The 22,370-nt window shown below is 36.1% G+C and overlaps 1 protein-coding gene across 1 annotated transcript in view; it reads right to left on the bottom strand.

Moving 5' to 3' along the window:
- Nucleotides 1-22,370, bottom strand: part of TTBK2 (tau tubulin kinase 2) — a 269,754-nt gene that overhangs the window by 213,513 nt on the left and 33,871 nt on the right. The window contains exons 2-3 of the mRNA XM_044665098.1: nt 13,632-13,767; nt 5,849-5,996 (exon numbers count right to left, since the gene is read on the bottom strand). Coding sequence (XP_044521033.1) covers nt 5,849-5,996; nt 13,632-13,700 — 217 coding nt within the window. The 5' untranslated portion in view covers nt 13,701-13,767. The remainder of the gene's footprint in view (nt 1-5,848; nt 5,997-13,631; nt 13,768-22,370) is intronic.

Here is a 22,370-nt window from a genome sequence, read left to right as displayed (position 1 = left end):
GGATTATTCTCTTCATAATTTTCAACCAAGTGATATGGTCTACATGGAAAATTTTGCCATAACATTGGCAACAGAACAAAGTTGGATAGGGTCCTTATACAATTGTATTAGTTTCACCATCTTCAGTCAAGGTATTAGGTTCATGGTTCTCATATTAAATTAGCACATGGTATAGATAATGAAAATATAGAAATAGTTAATAATGAAGAAGAAGAAATTGTGTAAAATTGAGATCATTAGTCAATTAGAATCTGCAGTCAGAAAGTTCAGTAAGGAGAGGACATTTGGATGGAAGAGGATTCAGGATTCAGGATATTTATTGGACATTGTACCAAGACTGATGACCTTATAAATTAAACTGATTAAGACTTTGTTTAAAGGAATTCCCAAAGAAGAGGATTAATCATGGAATTAATCAACTAAGGTATAAAAGGATTTTGGGTAATGTAAATGGTGTCACTACATACTCATATACATCCAACACTGCACAAAGAACTATCAGGAACTCTGATGGAGAAAAGGAGAGGAGGAGAAAATAAAGAGAAGAGAAGATTTCCTCGAAGAATGGAACATCATGAGTAGAAAGGAGATCTGAAGAAGATCTGAAGTTTTGGTAGCGTAATAAGGAATAAGTCAAGGTAGATAAGTGAAAATTTTAGAAAAGTATATTGGAAAATGCAAGCTTGAGCTGAACATTCTAAGGGCTTTCAAAATTTGGCTGAAAGGTCACAGGGTTTTTGAACTCTAGGACAATTGGGAGTTTTTGCCACTGATGGAGGAGCTTGTGCCCTGATCTCACTGGAGAAACCCCACTTGGACTGCATTTTGAGGAACTACAAATAGGTCTGGATCATTAGCTTTGGAGGGTGGACCTCCAGGCCTGTGACAGCATGATCCAGTGGAGTTTCTGGACTGTACCAACACCCAGGAACCTGGGACAACTAAGAACGTCGTTGGAACAAATAATGAGATCCTCAAAACCCTGTCAAGCTTGCATTTAGCCGAGCATGGTGTAGTGTAAGTTTTATCTTCCCTGCCCTGATTTCCTGGATCACCTAAACCCCTGTTTCTTCCCTCCTGTAGCTGTTAAGAATAGTTTGCCCCATTTCCCATTTGCCCCACCTTGTTTTATTATTAAAATCCTTTAATGTTACTTCCTACTGTCTCAATATAACCCCAAAGGACTCACAAAAGGTTAATTAGTTCCCCTGGCTAAGTTGAGTGTTTAATTGCCATACCAAGTATTCCTGTCACCCCCTATTCCCCTATTTCAGTAGGTATCATACATCCAACAGTAACATATTGCAACACAACATAACAAAATGACAACATATCAAAACAGATACATAAAACCACAAAATTGTTAGGATACATTATATTCCTTATGGAATAAAGCAATGTATAAATACTAAGAAAATTAGAATTAGCAATAGGATAAGTAAGTACTAACAAAGGATAATTAGTTACTAACAAAATTAGCTAGTTATTTAGTCAATATTTACCTAGACCAGTGATGACAAACTTTTTAAAGAGGAGGCCAAAGGAAAGGAAATGCTCATCTGTCAGTCTGTTTCTAAGGCAACTCTTTCGAAGTTTCATTGTATTGTATCCAGGGGGCCGCATCTGGCCCACAGGTAGTAGTTTGCCCATCACTGACCTAGACGATGTATTCATAACTTGGGGATAGTTTAGAATAGTTTAGTGTAATAGGGAATAGTATTAGATTAGATTAGAGGATAAAATAAGATATCAATGTACATTACAATGCAAATACAACAAACATAACAATTGCATTACATGAAGGAACATATAACATACTACAGAGCACATATCACAAAATAATGTAAATAAATGTATAAATAAGTGTGTATTATAAATTGTATTATAGTGTAATTATTGTATATAGATGTAAAGGGTGTATGTATGTATAATTGATGTATATATGTATATATTATGTGTGCAAATGTGTACATATGTATATCATATGTGTATATTGTGTGCATGTGTTGTATGTACCATATGTATATGTGTATGTATGTAAATTCTGTGAATAATTTTTTCAATAGGAATTGAATTGCAAACATTTAAATGTAATTTGCATAAGTGAGTTTGATGTTTTGTTATAATTTTGATGTAAAAATTATGCAATGTTGTGTTAAATGTGTATTTTCCAAAATTTTTGCATTTATTAGTTAGTAGGTTTCTGTATTAGTATAGAAGTTGTGTTTGATTTTTTTGCCTGAATTTTGTGTTGTTGATTTTGTTAATTTTGTTGAAAATTTGCTTTGTTATTTGTCATTTTACACTTTGAACTATGTAATTGTTCAATGTATTTTCCCTTTACCTTTCCTTGTTAAAATCCCTAGAGTAGGGTAGAATAAGGTAGTGTTAGATAGGATAAGATAGAGTTAGGGTAGGTTGCTTGTTATTTTGGGTTAGAATTTTAGTTTAGTCCGTAGTGCACAAACCGAAAAGATTGCATGAAACACTATTTTGGCTTTGGGCAAAGGGGGAACTGTAATAGGAAAATAGCATTTTAAGAGTAGAAAGCAAAAGCAGGCAAAGACTGACAGAGCTGGACATTCCAAATCTGGAATGCAGCAACGAACTTCTCTGAGTAGACTCTTTCTATGGCAGTTGGTTTGGAGGAGCTGGAGATATAGTCACTGACCTAAGAGCCTGAGGTTTTGGGGTTATCTCTGTGCCTTGGGAAGTATCTACATAAATATCAAGACCTTCATCTAGCAAGTTCCAAAAGTGTAGGTTGAGATTAGAAGGCTGTCTTATATGGTGGACATATAAGGTACATATTTATCCCTGATTTTCCCCTTCGATTTACTTGGCTATATACCTGTGGTCCTGGGACAATCTGACTCATCTGATCAACAGACCAAGAACATCTGTGTGAGAAACCCTTTTCCCTTGTGTCCCGCCAGACTTGCCTTGTAGCTATAGTGTAGTGATCCCCAGACCTCTGTGGGAAGCCAATAAGAGAATAGATAAAAATCTGAGACTCCTCTTTTGACCCCTTTTGTGATCCTTGTGATTTCTTGTTGAAAAGTATTGTGGCCTTATTGAAAAGCTTTAAGTTCCTAGCTAACCAGAAGTTAAAAGGTTAACACTCTTCCCCTTTGGCCAGGAATGCAGCTGCCTGGTACAGCCAAGGCCAAAACCTTAGCAGGGGCAATTTAACCCTGAGAAAATATTCCCTGACTTGACTTTCTGATAAGAACCCAGTCAAAATTCAGCCTTGGCCTTGTTCTATTCTGAAGCTAATGAGACCTTTTGTGTTTTGATATGACATAATTTGTAACTTCTGCGCATTTGCAAAGTTTCAGGGGGGTTCTTTTGTGTGAAATAAGTCTTGAAATATATATATATATATAATAAACTCCATGATCCTAGAGACAGAGCTTCAGTGTCCCTTGCTTCCTTATCAACTAAGCCATCCTTATCAGATTATCAGAGATGATAAATAAATCTGGAGAGACCTCCTGCCCTTTGGGTTATCCCATAGTTGTTAAGAGTAGATTGACCTTACTCCCTCATCTCCTTCCCTTGATTTATCTTTACTAAACAGTGTTTTTTACCTTCCTGTGCTTTCTTCAAAAACACCAAAAGAATTCACAGAAGGACTGTATTCAAGCCTTGTTACCACAGCTTGAGTTGACCAGTAATTCCCAACTGTCATTCCTTCAGTTTAGTGTTACCAGGTTTTACCCACTTCCAAAGTTATTACCCTTCCTTAAGGGCTAGTTTAGTGACTGACAGTTGCCCACAACACACCTACTGGTCCCCCTATAGACTTTATTCCCTTACACTAATAAGAGGCGAAGGGAAGAAGAATACAAATTAAGCCCAAGTTTGCTTCTGAAAGAAACTGGGGGAGGGAGCCGTAGAATAGGGAAGAGACTATTAGCCTGGCCTCAGGTTCATAAAACTTATTCCTAAATCATTAGACTATAGTTTTGAACATTTTTAAAGTACAAACTCAAAAGATACATCCCCAAATCCCAAAAATACTTTATATAGTAAAGACACTGGTTGCTTCTGACAGTAAAAACATAAATTGTTTCTGTCTCACTCAGGCCAAAGAAGATTAAGAGGCCACTGTATTCTTAATGGGTTGGGGCAGTCTTGTCTTACAAGGGATACTATCTTTAAGAGACCTGCTTAATAACTCCTACTGGGGACAGGTGGAGGGGAACAGCCCAGCTACACCTTCCTCAAGCTTTCTAGTTAAGAACTCTGGTGAACTCTGTGCTACAGGGATGGGTGCACGGGGTCCTTGGGGCATTGGGTCCTTGGCATGTGTGCCCACAGAGAGGTCTAGATATGCCATCTCTGGCATGTAGTCCATAGGTTCACCATCATAGATCTAGACAATATAAAATATTTAGGAATCTATTTGCCAAGACAAACACAGGAATTATATGAATACAAATACAAAACACTTTTCACACAATTAAAACTAGATCTAAAAAATTGGAAAAACATTAATTGCTGGGTAGGATGAGCTAATATGATAAAAATGATAATTCTACCCAAATTAATTTACTTATTCAGTGCCATATCTACCAAACTACCAAGAAATTATTTTATAGTATTAGAAAAAATTATGACAAAGTTCATTTGGAGGAACAAAAGACCAAGAATTCAAGAGAATTAATGAAAAAATGTGAAGGATGGAGGTGTAGCAGTACAAGATCTTAAACTGTACTATAAATCAGTGATCATCAAAACAATATAGTTTGAGATAGAGCTAGATGGGTAGATCAATGAAATAGATTTGGGGTAAATGACCTCAGCAAGATAGTGTTCAATAAACCCAAAGATCCCAGCTTTTGGGACAAGAATCCACTATTTGACAAAAACTGCTGGGAAAAATTGGAAAAGAGTAGGGGAAAAATTAGGTTTAGATCAGCATCTCACACTCTATACCAAGATAAATTAAGAATGGTTAATTGACTTAAACATAAAGATGGAAATTATAAGTAAATTAGGTGAACATCGACTTCTATGCTTGTCAGATCTATGAGAAAGGAAAGAATTTAAGACCAATGAAAAGAGATAGGAAATATTATAAAATATAAAATGAATAATTTTGATTACATTAAATTAAAAGGTTTTTGTACAAACAAAAGCAATGCAACTAAAATTAGAAGGGGAGCAACAAACTGGGAAAAAAAGGTCTAATTTCTTAAATTTATAAGGCGCTAAGTCAATTGTACAAAAAATCAAAAGCCATTCCCCAATTGACAAATGGTCAAGGGATATGAATAGGCTCTTTTCAGATGAAGAAATCAAAACTATCAATAAACAATGAGATGTTTCTGTCAATCCATTCCACCTCATCTTCACCAACTCCACATAAAAACTCTAAAAATTCAAAATTCTAAGCAAGATAGGTCTATCAATTGTAGGGTCTTAGGGGGCAGCTGGGTAGCTCAGTGGATTGAGAGCCAGACCTAGAGACAGGAGGTCCTAGGTTCAAATCCGGCCTCAGACACTTCCCAGCTGTGTGACCCTGGGCAAGTCACTTGACCCCCATTGCCTACCCTTACCAATCTTCCACCTATAAGTCAATACACAGAAGTTAAGGGTTTAAAATAAAAAAAACAAAAACAAAAACAAACAAACAATTGTAGGGTCTTACAGTGTGATCTATTCATTGATAATGTAACTTCTAAAAGAAGATTGCAAACATGTCTACACCTCCCTAGAAACTGCCTTAATCACAAATAAAATCAGGTAATTCAACTAATAGTTTAGATTCAAAAGAAGGCATAGAAAAATGACAGGCCATAAGATTGGGGATATAGAAAATAATGTATCTTACGTATCTTACCTTGCAGTTTCTTCAACACAGCGACTTCCATTTTCAGAACTTGTTTTGGTTGTTGAGCTGATTCTACCTTCAATGCAACATTTTCCCTGGTGAGCAAGTCCAAGGCGTCGTAAATTTCTCCAAAGCCCCCACCCCCTATTTTTCTCAACTGCATAGGAAGAACATAAAAGGGAAGAAGGAGAAAGAAAGGGGAAAAAATGTTACTGGTGGGCCATGTACCTGAAAATCAAACTAAACTGTTTAGATTCTTCCTTGAATTTTGAAGACTATACATATAAGCTAATTTTATTATGCTTTTATGTAATGAAAGTTTATATTATAAAAAGTACAAAAGCATAAAAACCATGTGTACTTAAAAATGAAAAAAATCCTGCTAATCTGATAAAAAAGATACACTTTTTAAATGTTTTAATAATTTTTAACTTTTAAAGTTTTTGCACAAACAATATCAATGTTGTCAAAATTAGAAGGCAAGAAACCAAGGGGAAATTTTGCATCAAGTTTCTCAGATAAAAGACTCATTTCTCAAATATATATGGAACTGAGCCAAATTTATATTAAAAAAACAACATTCCTAACTGATACAGTTAAAGTTTATGACGACTGTTTTCAGAGAAAGAAATTAAAACTATCAAATCATATGAAAAAAATTAAAGAATTAGAGAAATGCAAATTAAAACAATTCAGGTACCACCTTCCACCCATCAAATTGGGTAAGGTAATAGAAAAGAAAAATGACAAGTGCTGGAGGGAATGTGGGGAAAGTGGACCACTAATGCAATCTTGTTAAGAGCTCTGAACTAATCTTTCTAAAGAACAAATTAGAACTATTCCCAAAGGGATAAAATTGTGCACCCTTTGACCTACACATACCATTACTAGGTCTATACTTTAAAGAAAGAGGAAAGGAACCTATTTGTACAAAAATATTTATAGAAGTTCTTTTCGTGATGGCAAAGAACTGGAAAATAAGAGGATGCCCATCACTTAGGGAATGGTTGAATAAGTTATAATATCTAAGAAGTGATGGAATGATTGTGCTAAGAAAATGATAAGGGGGACAGTTTCAGAAAAAACCAGGGATGATTCCTATGAACTGATGCAAAGTAAAGTGAACTCCCTTAAAAAAAAGAAGAGCAGAAGACAAAAGATAAATTTTCTCTCCTCCATAAACAGATTGAAAACTATGGGTGTGGAATGCTACATGCAGATATCAGATGCTGTTTTGTTTTGTTACAAGGGAGGGTGCTACAGAAATGAGCAAAATACAGGTAAAGGACTGTTGTGTTAAAAACAAAAGACATCAATGAGAGAGGGATAGAAACAGACAGACAGACAGACAAACAGCCATAGAAGCTAGTAAATGATAATGATCTAGATGGGGTGATTTAAGTGGAGTGACTTGAAAAGGAAGAAAAGTTTCTAGATGATAAAGGGAGGGTCTGAAAATGTCAGTGAGGAGCAATTCCTCTACCTGGCCTAGTGTACCTCTCAGACAGAATTGGAGGAGGCAGTTGTCTGTCTGGAGAAAGTCAAGTTTCACCCCAAAGAGATCATAAAGAAAAAGACATACAAAAATATTTATAGCCACACTCTTTGTGGTGGCAAAATATTAGAAAATGAGGGTATGCCCTCCATTTGGGGAATGGCTGAACAAAAATTGTGGTATCTATTGGTGATGGAATACTATTGTGATCAAAGGAATAATGAACTGGAGGAATTCCATGCAAACTAGAACTCCAGGAATTGATGCAGAGTGAAAGGAACAAAACCAGGAGAACATATACAGAGACTGATACACTGTGGTACAATCAAATGTAATGGGACTTCTCTACTAGCAGCAATGCAATGATCCAGGACAATTCTGAGGGACTTACGAGAAAGAACACTATTCACATTCAGAGGAAGAACTGTGGAAATAGAAACACAGAAGAAAAACAACTGTTTGATCACATGGGTTGATGGGGATATGACTGGGGATATAGACTCTAAACCAGTGGTTCCCAAACTTTTTTGGCCAATCGCCCCCTTTCCAGAAAAAATATTACTTAGTGCCCCCTGGAAATTATGAAACTATTTATTGAACTCAGAATAGAATGTAATACAAAAAAAGTGTGGCTATCACTGCCCCCCTGGATCGCTGCAGCACCCACCAGAGGATGGTGGTGCCCACTTTGGGAATCACTGTTCTAAACAATCACCCTAGTGCAAATATCAATAATATGGAAAAAAGTCCTGATCAAAGACACCCGTAAAACCTAGTGGAATTGTGCATTGGCTACGGAAGGGGTGTGGAGGGAGGGAAGGGAAAGAAAATAAATCTTGTAACCATGGAAAAACATTCTAAATTAATTAATTAAATTAAACCCTCAAGCAAATACAAAATAAATAAATAAATGCTTGAATTTTGAAAAAAATAAAAGACAATGTATTGCTTTCTATTTTGTATTTTGTTTATCCAAGAGAATCTAGCTTAAATTCAGCAGGCCATGTCCCAATCAAAAACTTAAAGTGAGTTGATTTTACAAGTTAACTGTCAAAACACACCATAGAAATCAACCTAAACCCAAATGAACAACTGTCAATTAAGTGCAAATAGAAAAGATTAAGAGAGATGATCAATATTCTAACAAAACACATTCACCTCCTGTTATTTAGTCTCAGCCATGTGTACAGGTAGGCAAAAGGTCCCATTATTAAAGAAGGATTTATGGCTGTAATATTCCAGAGCACAGAAAAATCACTGAGAGTTAATATAATGTAGCAGAAATTGTCCTAAGCTGGAAGCCAGAACAGACTTGGATTCGAATCCAGCCCAAGAGACTTAGAAACTATGTGACCATATGCAAGTCACTTAACTTTTCTAAATCTCAGTTTCTTCATCTATAAAAGGGACGTATTAAGAGCACTAGAGTGGTATAGCAGATAGATAATTGGCCTTGGAAATAATCAAGAAGACCTGGGTTCAAGTCCTAACCATAATGACTATTTAACCCTGTTTAGGTCTTTTAACTACCCAACATCACCCTAAGACTAAGAAACCATATAAAATAGTTTCTGGTCCATATTAATAAAGGGTGTTTCCTTATCTGGAGGTTCCCTAAGGGATAAGGACTAGTCCTTTGATTTCACTGGTATAGGGAACTCACAGTAAGGAAACTCCTATCCATGATGGTTGGCACCTTCTCTGCAATTTACAATTTAGAGACCTGCTTATAGGACTGAGAAGTTAAGTGACTTACTGAAGATGACAGAGCCAGTATGTGTCAGAGGCAGAACTTGAACTCAAGCCCGCCTGGCTCTAGGTCCAGTCCTCTACAAAGATGAAATCATAGATCTAGAGTCCATCCCCATCCCCAAATAGCACTTGTCTTACAAGGTTGTTGAAGCTATGGATCAAATGAGAATGTATGTAAACACTTTACAAACCCTAAAACACTATATAAATGTCAGTTATTATTATCCCTTAGGAGGAAGAGATGTACTTTTAGTGGGGAAAATCTAGCCCTGAAAAAATATGATGAAGGACTTTATTTAGTAAACAACATCACTACCAAACAACAAAAGGTTCTACTTAGTTCAAAATGATATATACTGTGAAGAATAACAGATTTATAACGTAAAGCCCCTGTCTTCATGGAATTCAATGTAAAAGAGGAATAAGACATAAAATTAAGTATAATATAGAATATAACCTATTAATGAGGTGCAAAACAAAATGTTAGATGAGGTAAAGGGGCAAAGATTATTGTCTACAGGGGAAATCAAAAAAGACTTCAGGGAAGAAGTGGCATTTGAACTGAGAACCTCACCCTCCACAATTATAGCAAATGACTTTGCCTCTACTTTCAAATCTTGCATTTCTTACTGTTTCTCAAGATTTTTCTCTCTCCCACTTCTCCTTTTTGTACCTCCCTTTCTCTCCCTCCCTTCTCTCTCTACACCCCTCACTACTATCATTAAGGATGAGGTAACTTTCCAAACGGATGTGCAGCCTAAAAATAAAAGATATATTAAAAATAATTAAGGAAAATGGATAGGGGCAGCTAGTTTGCATAGTGGATATAGCACCAGGCCTGGAATCAGGAAGGCCTGGACTAAAATATGACCTGACACTTCCTAGCTGTGTTACCCTGGGCAAGTCATTTAACCCCATTTGCCTAACTCTCCCTTTTCTGTCTTAGAATTGTTACTAGGATTGAAAGTAAGGGTTAAAAAAAAAAAAAGCTCAATTCAAAGGTTTATTTCTAATAAATCTTTTTAGTTCTCCCAAATCAGCAAAGGCCCTTCCTGCTTTAGATCTTCAAAAGCAGTCTTTTTATTGCAGTAATCTAAGTACCCGCCAACTCCACTCTTCTTTAAAACTCCATGAGGGTAAGGACAATATCTGGCACCTTTCTACCCAAAGGGATCACTCAGAGTTGTTAGTTCTCTACAGAACTTTTCCAGTTTTGAGAATTCATTCATTATGTAATAAGCACAAAAATTATATTTTTAAACCTAATGAAACAATATGTACAATGCTTTATTCACAGAAAGTGCTTAATAAATGTTGAATTTAATTTTAAAACATAAATATACCACTAAATAGCCTTCTAAAATTTTCCTCCTATTCTTTCTACTCCCTGATTGTGGAAATGAGAACACAATACACTTTTAATTAATTTCTGTTTCCCTCCTCACTTCCTCCAAAAGCCACAAGGTAAGAAAAAACATTCAAGGTCAATGTGACTGCTCTTAGAGACTCCATTCCTCTTCTATAGTGATATCTGAGCTTCCTACAGCAAGGCAAGGAAGTTGCCAAGAAGTTTTCCCAGGCAGTTATGCTAACTTACTTCAGGTACCTGTCCATCTAAAACTTTATCACCAGTAAGTCTGAAAAGCATTTATGGAGGGAAGAGGAAAAGACCAGATAAAGTGCAGGTTGCTATTTACTTTTTTCTTTTCCTTCAATCACTGAACAATGAAACAAACAAACAAAAAAGCAAGACAATTTTTTGTAGGGCACTAAGATACATCAACAACTTTACGAAAGGGAAGGATATGGATATGGCATTATAATCAAATCTTCAGCAGACAAATTTGATAGGAATAACTAACAAACACGTCACTATAATTAGGATGCAAAAAGGCCTTTACAGGCTAGGACATTTGGTCAAATCTAATCAAGTTCTATACTTGGGTTAAAAAGATCAGCTTCACAAATACAAGAGAGAAGAGGAATAGCCTCCCAGTTTCTCTGAAAAAGATATGATGGTTTTAATTAGTAGTGAAGTATGGTCATCAAAAAGCTTAATGTGATCTTGGACTACATTAAGAGAAGCATAATTTCCAGGAATTGGAAGGTAATTCTCCTGCTATATTCTGCCTTGCTCAGAACATACTTCTGGAGTTCTATGTTAGTTTTAAGAAGACCATTTATTTTTTTTTAAACCCTTGTACTTCAGTGTATTGTCTCATAGGTGGAAGATTGGTAAGGGTGGGCAATGGGGGTCAAGTGACTTGCCCAGGGTCACACAGCTGGGAAGTGGCTGAGGCCGGGTTTGAACCTAGGACCTCCTGTCTCTAGGTCTGATTCTCACTCCACTGAGCTACCCAGCTGCCCCAAGAAGACCATTTATAAGAAGGAACATGTCCAAAAGAAGATGACCAAAAGGATGAAGGGCATCAGGTTGATGCCATATGAGAATCAGCTGAAGGAAACTGGGCTATCTTGCCTAAAAAGAGAAGATTCAGAAATGTTAGCTGTCTCGAAGGACTATCACACTGAAACAGAAACAGATTTCTTCTGCTTGGCCCCAGAGTAAAGAACAAGAAAGGGCAGGTAGAAGATATGAAAAAGCCATTAAGGCTTGTTATCAGGAAAAACTTAAATTAAAGGCAGCCATAAGTGGAAAAGGCTTCCTCAAAAGATACCTTGTTCTTTGTTCTCCCTTCCTGGAGGTCTACTAATGAAGGATGGATGATCACTCTTGGGGAACAGGCACAGATTGGACTAGATGGCTGCTGGGCCATTCCAACTTAACCATAAGTTTCAACGGGAGAATATAGTAGGGATGTGGAGATCAGGAGAAGGAGGGAGGTATAGAATGCCAACTCCCTGACCTGAATGATCCTCTGACTCTTTAATATGCTGCTAATTCAAAATATTTTATTTTTTCAAAATTCAAAATATAAGAAAGGAATAAGCTCTGTACTTTATTAGCTATTGTTACCAGGGCCAAGGAACTATACCAGGCAGAGTATTTCATATAACACCTTCTAGCATAGGATACTGGAGGGCTATCAAATCTTTGTAATATAGGGCACTTAATACAGTACTATGATCAAAAGAGCACTTAGTAAATATTTTCTGCTTGACTGACTACCTGAAAGAATTTCTGATCATTTCTACCTTGTCACACTGAACAATATATTAAGATATTATGTTTGTATCACTAACCAGTTTTAAACACTGACCTCTTACAAGTGAAGATTTGATGAAGAAGTAAAGGGTAAAGAGGAGTACCAAGGCAGAGGAAAGATGAACCAGGAAACTGACTATATTATAAAAACAAGTCATTTAAAAAAACTGTAAAAATAAAAATGAAAATGGATAATATGAAAGTGTATTTTGCATGATTTCACATGTATACTAGGTATCATATTACTTGCCTTCTCAATGAATGAAGGAGGGGGCGGGTAGGAGGGAGAAAATCTGGAATTCAAAATATACAAGTAAATGTAAGGAACAGCTAGGTGGCCTAGAGAAAGGTCCTAGGTTCAAATCTGACCTCAGACACTGGGCAAGTCCCTTAACCCCCATTGCCTTGCTCTTGCTGTTCTTCTGCCTTAGAACCAAAACATACTATTGATTCTAAAATAGAAGGTGAAAGTTTTAAAAGTGAATGTAAAATAAAATAAAAATTTTTAAATGCTTATCTGAAATGTACTATCAGTACACCAGTCTATTAGATAGTTTTTTGAGAAATGTATATCATAGAAAAAGTTTATTGAGGAGTTTATTGGGAAGAGTCTATATCAAAACAAAAACTACACATATTTAAATGAAAATTTTAATTTTAATTTTAAATTTTAAAGACTTTTCTCATTACGTGGTAAGAGTCATGCACATTTTTTAAATTACCAATCAGTGGAATAGGCTATATCACAAAAAAGACACTTTAATTTCCAAAAGAAAAAAAGGGGCCTCAAATGTTCACAAATACCTTAGAAGAAAGAATGTTTCTGAATTTCTCAACAGAACACTTTGAATGGCAAAGGATTAGGTGCTGGGGGAAAAAAATAAGTATGTGGAAAACTTAAGACTGTACCTTTGAGTGGACCTGACTACAGAATAGGATGATACTATTACTCAAACATGAAATTTGAATTTTGTTTGACCTTTCCCACCCAAATATGCTTAATGTCAAACAGTTGATATATGAGGTTAAGAAAGCTGAATGAGGGCTGGTAGGTGGCTCAGTAGATTATGACCTCAGATACTTTCTACCTGTGTGACCTTGGGCAAGTCATTTAAACCCTATTGCTTAGCCCTTACCATTTTTCTGCCTTGGAACCAATACACAGTATTAATCTAAGACAGAAGATAAGGATTAAAAAAAAAAAGAAAGAAAGCTGAATATGTTGTGGTAGAGGAAAGGGCAATGAAGGTATAGTACAATTATCTTAATCACAGAAAAACTGCTTCAAGTATACAACCAAATGAATGCATTTATTATTGCTTCACTGAAAATTAACTTGTTGAATAATGATTCATCCAGCTTTTTAAAAGCATACCCACCACTTTCCATCTTTCTTTGACCAAGATACCAACACTGAGGATATCTGGCTGCTCTCCTCCCCCACTCATCGCAATCTCCTGATGTGGTAGATCTACTACACAGGCATCCAGCTCCCAAGGGTGACTTCCATTTAACCTGAAGCAAGAGAAACAACAGCAGCATATCAGGGTTGACTAATTAACACAAGTACTACTTCAGCAGTAGGAACCATTACCTTAATTAGGTTGCTTTGTTGGGGAGAAAAAAATATCCAGCACTAAGTCTTCTAAAAATAGTAATTCATGGATTAAAAAATAGCACTTAAAGTTTTCACATCAAAATGTCTAAAATGCCTTTTGCTAGACTTTGCAAAAGATATTCTATTACCAAAGGGTTCACAATTATTTAGATTAGAGGAGCCCAGTGCTGCTACAATGTATTTATTTCTGTCAACATGTCCACTTTACATATATCTCTTATGTAGGCACTATGCAAAGTCATAAAACATAACAAAAAATAAAAAACAGATGCCTAATAAGTATAAAGGATATAGCACTTTTCAGTTTACAATACAACTTTCACATCAATTGTTGTATTTGACCCTCTCAATAACCCTATGAGAGAAATGGAATATATATTACCCTCAAGTTCTAGTGAAGATAGAAAAGTAAGTGGCTTCCCCTAGAAAACCCAGCCAGTAAAGGATAGTCAGGGCTCAAACAGTGGTATTCTGACTCATTCATTCATTCTGTGAATATTTACTGAACACTTACTGAACAAGAAAATGTGCTAGATATATTTAGGAAGATAAAAAGAAAACTCAGAAAGATCTTATTCTTATGGAGTTTACTATCTACTAGGAGGGAGGGCATAGAAAAATAAGTATAAGATAATAAATAAACATAAAAGGTGAGAAATTTCAACAAGAAGAATGCTAAGTGACATTAATTCAAAAGGTAACAAAAATTAATTCAAGAAAAGCTTCATCAAGAAGATGAAATTTGGTAGATGATGAAATTCAGGCAGCTACCAGCTGATTTCTTTTAATTTTCCCCTCCAAATGTCTTTAAAATAAGTTCTTAAATAAAATTTTTGAGGAAGAACCAATAAAAGGTCAGAGAGAAACATTTTTTTTTAGCTTAAGAGGGTCTGGACGACAGTTCCAGGGCAGAGAATAGCACTTCTAGTTGGTCAAAAGGGAGAAAGGATTCACAGTTCTAGGACCAGAAGCACCAGCACTTGAATCTGAAGGGGAAATGGGATCCTTCGTGGGTAAAGACCAGAGCATAGGCCAGGAGAATAATGAGCACACCTTTCCCCTGATCACCCCACCTGGAAAGCACAAAAAAAACTTGTAGACCCCCCCAGAACTGTGAAAACAGCTACATGGAAAAACCTGAAGCTTGGGACTGTGCAAGTAGGCTAGGGGTGGGGGAGCAGGTAAGTGGACATTTCCTAGCTGTGTGACCCTGGGCAAATCACTTAACCCCAAATACCTAGCAGGAAGAGAAGGGAAGGAAAGAGGAAGAGAAGGGAAGGGAAGGGAAAGGAAAGGAAGGGAAGGGAGGAGGGAGGGAGGACTTGGTGGCAGAGAAAACCAAGACATAAAATCAGAAGACAACAACAACAGCTACAAGCAAAACCTATCTGGTGGCAGAGAAAACCAAGACATAAAATCAGAAGACAACAACAACAGCTACAAGCAAAACCTCAAAGAAAAATGTTAATCAAACCCCAACCCAACAAGAATTCCTAGAAGAGTTAAAGAAAGAGATAAAAGTAGAAGAGGAAAAACTGGGAAATGAAATGAGAGTAATGCAAGAAACTTATGAAAAGAGAAATTAACAGCTTGGCAAAAGAGGAACAAAAAAGTACTGAAAAAATAATACCTTAAAAAACAGAATTGGCTTAATGATAAAAGAGACACAAAAAAATCACTGAAGAAAAGAACTTTAAAAGCAGAATTGGTGAAATAGAAAAAGAGGTGCAAAAACTCACTAAAGAAATAATTCTTTAAAAATTAGAATCGGACAAGTGGAATTTAATGACTCCATAAAACATCAAGAAAAATATAACAGGGGGCAGCTGGGTAGCTCAGTGGAGTGAGAGTCAGGCCTAGAGACAGGAGGTCCTGGGTTCAAACCCGGCCTCAGCCACTTCCCAGCTGTGTGACCCTGGGCAAGTCACTTGACCCCCATTGCCCACCCTTACCAATCTTCCACCTATGAGACAATACACCGAAGTACAAGGGTTAAAAAAAAAAAAACCAAAAAAAAAAAAAAGAAAAAGAAAAATATAACAAAGTCAAACCTATTAAAAAATAGAAAATGTGAAATATTCTCACTAGAAAAACAACTGACTTGGAAAACAGATCAAGGAAACATAATTTAAGAATTATTAGACTATCTGAAAGCCATGATAAAAAAAAAAAAGAACCTATATTCAACATACTTAAAAAATCATTAAGGAAAACTGCCCTGATATTTTTCATGCAGAGGGTAAACTAGAAATGGAAAAAATCACCCAATCACCTTGTGAAAGAGGTCCTAAAGTGAAAACTCCCAGGAATATTATAGCCAACTTTCAGAGTTCCCAAGTCAAGGAGAAAACATTACAAACAGCCGAAGAGAAACAATTCCCTTATGATGGAGCCAGAATCAGATCACACAAGATTAGCAGCTTCCACATTAAAGGAACAGAGGGCTTAGAATATGGTATGATAGAAAGCAAAGGCTAGAGTCAAAACTGAGTATAATCCTTCAGAGGGAAATGGATATTTAATGAAATAAAAGAACTTTCGAGCATTCCTGATGAAGAAAGCAGAGTCTAATTAAAAAATTTCACATTCAAACAAACATGAGTCAAGAGAATCAGAAAAAGGTAAACATTAAAAAGTAATCATAAGGGACTAAATAAATGTAAATAAATTATATCAATAAATTATATTCCTGTATGGGAAGATGATACATTGGAACTCCTAAGGACTTTATCATTATTAGTATAGTTAGAAGGAGTCTACACAGAGAGCATTGAGTGTGAGTTGATTATGGTGGGATGATCTCCAAAAAAATGAAGGGAGGAGAAGGAAGGACGCACTGAAGAAAAGGGAATGGAAAGGTAGAATGGGGAAAAATTTCTAACATAAAAGATGTATACAAAGAAGAGTTTTTACATTGGAGGAGGAAATGCAGGGAAGGGAGGGGAAGCAAAGTTGAACCTCACTCTCATCATAATTAGTTCAAAGAGGGAAGAATATATATACATACCCTATTGTGTTGGGGGATATAAAACAGGAAAATATTCCTTTTCCCCCATAAGAGGGGAAAAAAATAATAGATGGTGGAAAGGGATAATAAAAGAGAGGGCAGATTAAAGGAGGCAATGGTTAGAAGCAAAATCGATTTTTTTTCAGGAGGGATAGGATAAGAATTGAGAGAGAAGGCCAAACAGAAGAAAATAGGATGTAAGAAATAACATAGTTAGGGAAAAGAGGTACACTGATAAACTGTTGGAGAACAATTTGAAACTATGTCCAAAGAACTATAAAACTATGCATTCCCTTTAATCCAGCAATACCACTACTATGTCTGTATCCGAAAGAGATCAAAGAAAAAGGAAAAGATTTATATGTACAAAAATACTTATATTTGATGCCAGAAATGCAGAGTTAATCATCCAGAACCAAAAACAGACCTGGTTGTTTTTTCCTGTCTTGAACTTAATTATTTTTTAAAACAACTCTTCATTGACCTGTGTTACTGATTTGTTAATAAGCTGCTATGGAAGCAACTTACAACTCATCCCCCCCTCAAAAAAAAAACAACAAAAAACACTTCCTCCTTGTGGTGGCAAAGAATTGGAAACTGAGGGGATGTCCATCAACTGGGGAATGGTTGAACAAGTCATGGCATATGATTTTAATTGTGCTGTAAGAAATGAGAAAGAGGGTTTAGAAAAAATATATAAGATCTATATGAAAGGATGCAAAGAGATGAGAAGAACTGGGAGAGCATTTTGCACAGTAGGAGCAATGTTGTAATGATGCTCAACTGTGAAAGACTTGGCTATTCTAATTGATACAATGATCCAAGATAATTCCAAAAGGCTCATGATGAAAAAATGCTATCCCCTCCAGAGAGAGAATTGAAGGACTCGAGTGTAAATTGAAGTATAATTTTCTCACTCTTTGATTTTTTTCCTTATTTATTTTAAGGTAAGGCTAATATAGAAATATGTTTTGCATTATTTCACATATATAATTGATTTGATTTGCTTGCCTTCTCAGTGATGGGGGAGAGGGAAGAAAAAAATGAATTTGGAACTCAAAATTTAAAAAGAAAAGAATAGTTTTTAAAAGTAATACATTTATTTTAAAAAGAAAAAGAGAGAGCATTTGGGATGAGCCTGAAATCAAGGTGGCTAGGAATTGAAGTGAGGTAGGACAGAGATCTAGAAGGAAGGAGAAGACTATAACTAGAGGAAATATAAGGGCAAAGTTAGTGCTTTTTCCAATTAACCAAATTGCATGACCAACACAATTCTCAACTATGGTAACTTATAACTAAGGAATTATAACTAAGGAATTTATAACTAAGTTTGAAGGCATGACTAAAATTCATAAATGTTAGAAAATATATTTAAAACAGGAAGAGGTGACAAAGTCAGATGAATTTCTTGGGATAAATTCTTCCTTGGGATACATTCTCATGAAGTAAAATATCCTAAATTCAATGGCTATCAGTCACTTTGACAAATAATTATTAAGCATCTACAGCATGTCAAGCATTATTGCTAAGTATTAGGAACTGTGTTAGGCACTGGCTATCATGTATAACATGATATTTCCCACCAGAAGAAAGTAAAGTTTAAGGCAAGTTAGACAGCACAGTGGATATAGTGTTGGACCTCAAGTCAGGAAGACCCAAGACACTTATTAAGCTGTATAGACCTGAGCAAATCTCTGTCTTCTGTAGTTACCTCACCTGTAAAATGTAAATAATAATAGCATCTATCTCACAGGATTATTGTAAGGATCAAATAAGATAATATTTGTAAAGTGCTTTGCAAATTTTAAAGCACTATATAAATCCAAGCTATTCTAACAATTTTATAAAGCTGCCGAAAGGAGATAATATAGGTAAAACATCAGGCAAATTTTAAAGTACTAGTTTAAGTGTGAGCTACTATTGATTTTTTTTAATCTAGAAGTTGGTTTTAAACTATGCTTCTAGTCATCCAGGCAACTTCTAATTCATCAAGCTAAAAGTGTCAACTATAACTCTTGAGAATGCCCATCAAGAACTTCTCTTTTGATCCTACTTGAAAATATTTTTCCAGTTTTAATAATATGGGTTAGAAATATAAAGTCTATTTTTCTAACTAGGAGGATGATTACACATTAGTATAGATTTGGGAAACTATGGAATCTCCTTTTTGGGGAAGCAGGAAAAGAGGCCTCTTTAAAATAAGGCCAGACCAGAATATGAACTAAATCCATATTATGATAGCTATCTATCAGATAGATATCTCAGGAAATACAGTGGGTAGATTTTTATTATTCCACTATTCTTAAATCTAACTAACATCTGCTAATCTAGAGTACTTTCTCACAAAAAGCCCTATAATTCCCTATGTCCTAAAAGATGGTAAAATACTGTTAACTTACTCAGACTTCACTAATTCATATTTGAAATAATGAGAATATGACAAAATATTGGGTTTCCTTCTAGGTCACACCTCTAAAATGAAGTACCCTGAAAGAAAATATAAGTGGTATACACTGACAAATGACAACATCATATCTTTATTACTATCATCTTCAATAACATCCAGTAGAAAAATCAAGCCTGTCGGCTTCATTCAGGTATTATAAGATTCATATTTGAAAGAAAACATAGCATATATCTGAACCAAAACAGAATACATAATACTGAATGGAAAAAATGAAATATGTGTTAACTCTGAACACTTTAAAAACAGGGGCTGGATGACTATTTGTCAGATATATCATGGTAGGAATTTCTTTTGGATATGAAATAGACTGGATGATTGTTGAAAGTCGCTTCCAACTCTCAAATTCTATGATTGTATACTTATCATGTAACTTATAGAATGATAATAATACCAAAAGTCCTATTCTGATGGAGAAAAACCTGGTTTCTCAAGGACTATATTGATGTTCAGAGAGTATAAGCTCTGGTAAATTCTACCATTCTGGTGACAGTCTATTATTGCCTAAGGACCAACTAAGTATAGAGGCACTTACTGCCAATAGGTTAGTCATTAAATAGTGTCTTTGGCTTAGAAACCCAAGAAGAAAAACAAATTTCAATCCTGTGTGGCTCCTTCCTTCTGCTTTTGCATAAGGTGGCAGTAGCATGTTAGAAAAAAAGTGAAAAATGTCCTAAAAAAAACCATATGGTAATGTATCATGATCTGTAAACATTAATTTGATTCTAGGTAATCTAAATGTGAGATCTTAGTCCAATGATCAAAAAAAATTATCATGGTATTGGTAGAAAAACCATGTCAACATATATTCTCATAATAAACAAAAACCCCCAAAAGTTGCAGCTAAATGAAATAGCACCAAGATTTTCTTTGGAAAGGTAAAGAAATTGAACTTGGTTTCTTTGTGCACAAAAAGGCAACAAGGGACATCACGGATGAAAGACTTGGTCATCTCATCTTGCAGTGCTTATGCTGTATTGTACATAACTAAAAAAGATAAACATGAAAAAAACTTAAGTTAATGGGCCAATACCAGCTGCAAAGGAAAAGTATAAAAAACTTGTTAAGAGCCATCAAACCAAGTCAATATACATTCAGTGGCTTTGACATAAAGATGGCATAGAAAACCATTGAAAAAAAAATGTGTTGGATAAAGATGAATAAAGTTTAAAAAAATGAAAGAGTAAATAAAGGCTTAGAGAATACATAGAAGCTTCATATCTCCTTACAGAAACACTTTCAACCAGAAGAGTCACAAGACACTAGACTTGGAAATCATCAAACAGTATCACACACACACACACACACACACACACACACACACACACACACACACACACACACACACTGATATCTTGATTTCAAAGAAGAGATATGAAGAGATATCTCCCTCCACTATTTCAGAGAGATGGGGACAGGAGTCCACAAGTATGGAATATTGCAAGATAAGTACAAATTTTTTTGATCTGCTGATTGGTTTTGCTAAATTTTTTTCTTTCTCTTTAAAAAAAAAAAGATCTGTTTAAGGGATATCTCTCTGGGTTGAGAAAAGGGAGAAAGGATATGAGAGAAATATAGGTGATATAAAAGTAAAAGATGTCAAAATATTTTTTGAAAAATATATCAAAATGGCACTATCTTATGTAATGAGGACAATTAGGGGAATTAAGGAAGCCAAGGGAAATATTTAAATGTGAAAAAAACGAAATGGTGTCTGGACAACTGGGTACTTTTCACAGAACCAGGCATTTGCTTTGTTTTTTCTGTAGGTCATACACTCCAGCCCTTGATGAATCACATGCATTTTGCTGGAATGATGTAACAATTCCTGATTGGTCTGCAAAGATGGGAGTTGCACTGACGATGATTATCACAGAATCCGGAGGTACCATCTACTTGGTGGAATTTAGGGGGGAGATGCTTATTGTCCAGATAATGATGTGTAGTTGGTAATCAGTTCATTCAGTTAGTCCAACAGTATCTATTTATCTAGGTCAGGTGTTGCAGATGCCCATTGCAGATGGACAACCAGTTGGGCCCAGAACTGAACAGGCAGAAAAAAGCAGGGTAGATAACATTTGGAAAATTGTATAGTCTTTGCAGTCTTTTTAATCATTCCAAGCTGTTCCTTGACCTAAAAAACAATTTTTAAATACAAATGTTTTCCCAGTGATGCTATTTGAATCTTAGAACATCATAGTCTCTGAAAAACAATCAAAGGTATATGTAATCGGTTCCGGGTTAAGATGGCGGCAGAGTAAAAAGCAGCTCTTAACCTCTCCTGACCAAAACACACAAAACTCCTCAAGGGGACATAAAAACAAGTCCAGACAAACGGAGGAACCCCACAACAGGGTGCAGCGTGGAAGGTACGTGGAATCGGGACATTTCCATGCTATAAAAGGGTGAAACAGCTCTCACTAAATCGCGGGCTGAGCAACCATCCCACCCTCACCCCCTCCACACACACCACCTATAGCACTGAAGCCAGTTAAAAAGAAATAGAGCAAATTTGGGGCACACATCGAGTCATTGGCAGCTCCGGGGCCTGTTCCTGAGAGCAGCAAGATTTGGGACCCCAATAAGCCAAAGAATGCACCCGAAATCTGAGCGCGGGAGCAGAGCGCAGGAGCAGCGGAGGCGTGGGTGGAGGCAGACACAGCCAGGAACTAAAGCTCTGAAACCCTGAGTGGGGAACCAGCGTAGACGGGTATACGACTGTGGAAGCAGCGCCCTGAGACTTGTAAAGGAACCTCCGGCAGAGGATCAAGCAAGGCGGTCCACCAGGGGGCTTGACCTTGGAAAAAACCAGAACTCAGACCTCAGGAGCCAAAAAGACCGCGGACAGACCCCTGAGCGCGAGGATAAAGCTGAGAAGTTGCTGGGCTAATAATGGCTACCCAGACTCAGGAAGTTCAGAAGAGAAAGATAAACAACAAGAAAAAGAAGTCTTTAACACTCGACAACTTTTACACAGAGAAAATCCAGACAACCGAGCAAACAGAGGAGGAGAACAAACAAGCATCCGG

The sequence above is a fragment of the Gracilinanus agilis genome, chromosome 2, assembly GCF_016433145.1.
Source record: "Gracilinanus agilis isolate LMUSP501 chromosome 2, AgileGrace, whole genome shotgun sequence".
NCBI classification, from domain to species: Eukaryota; Metazoa; Chordata; class Mammalia; order Didelphimorphia; family Didelphidae; genus Gracilinanus; species Gracilinanus agilis.
This window is presented reverse-complemented; position numbering and strand designations above follow the sequence as displayed.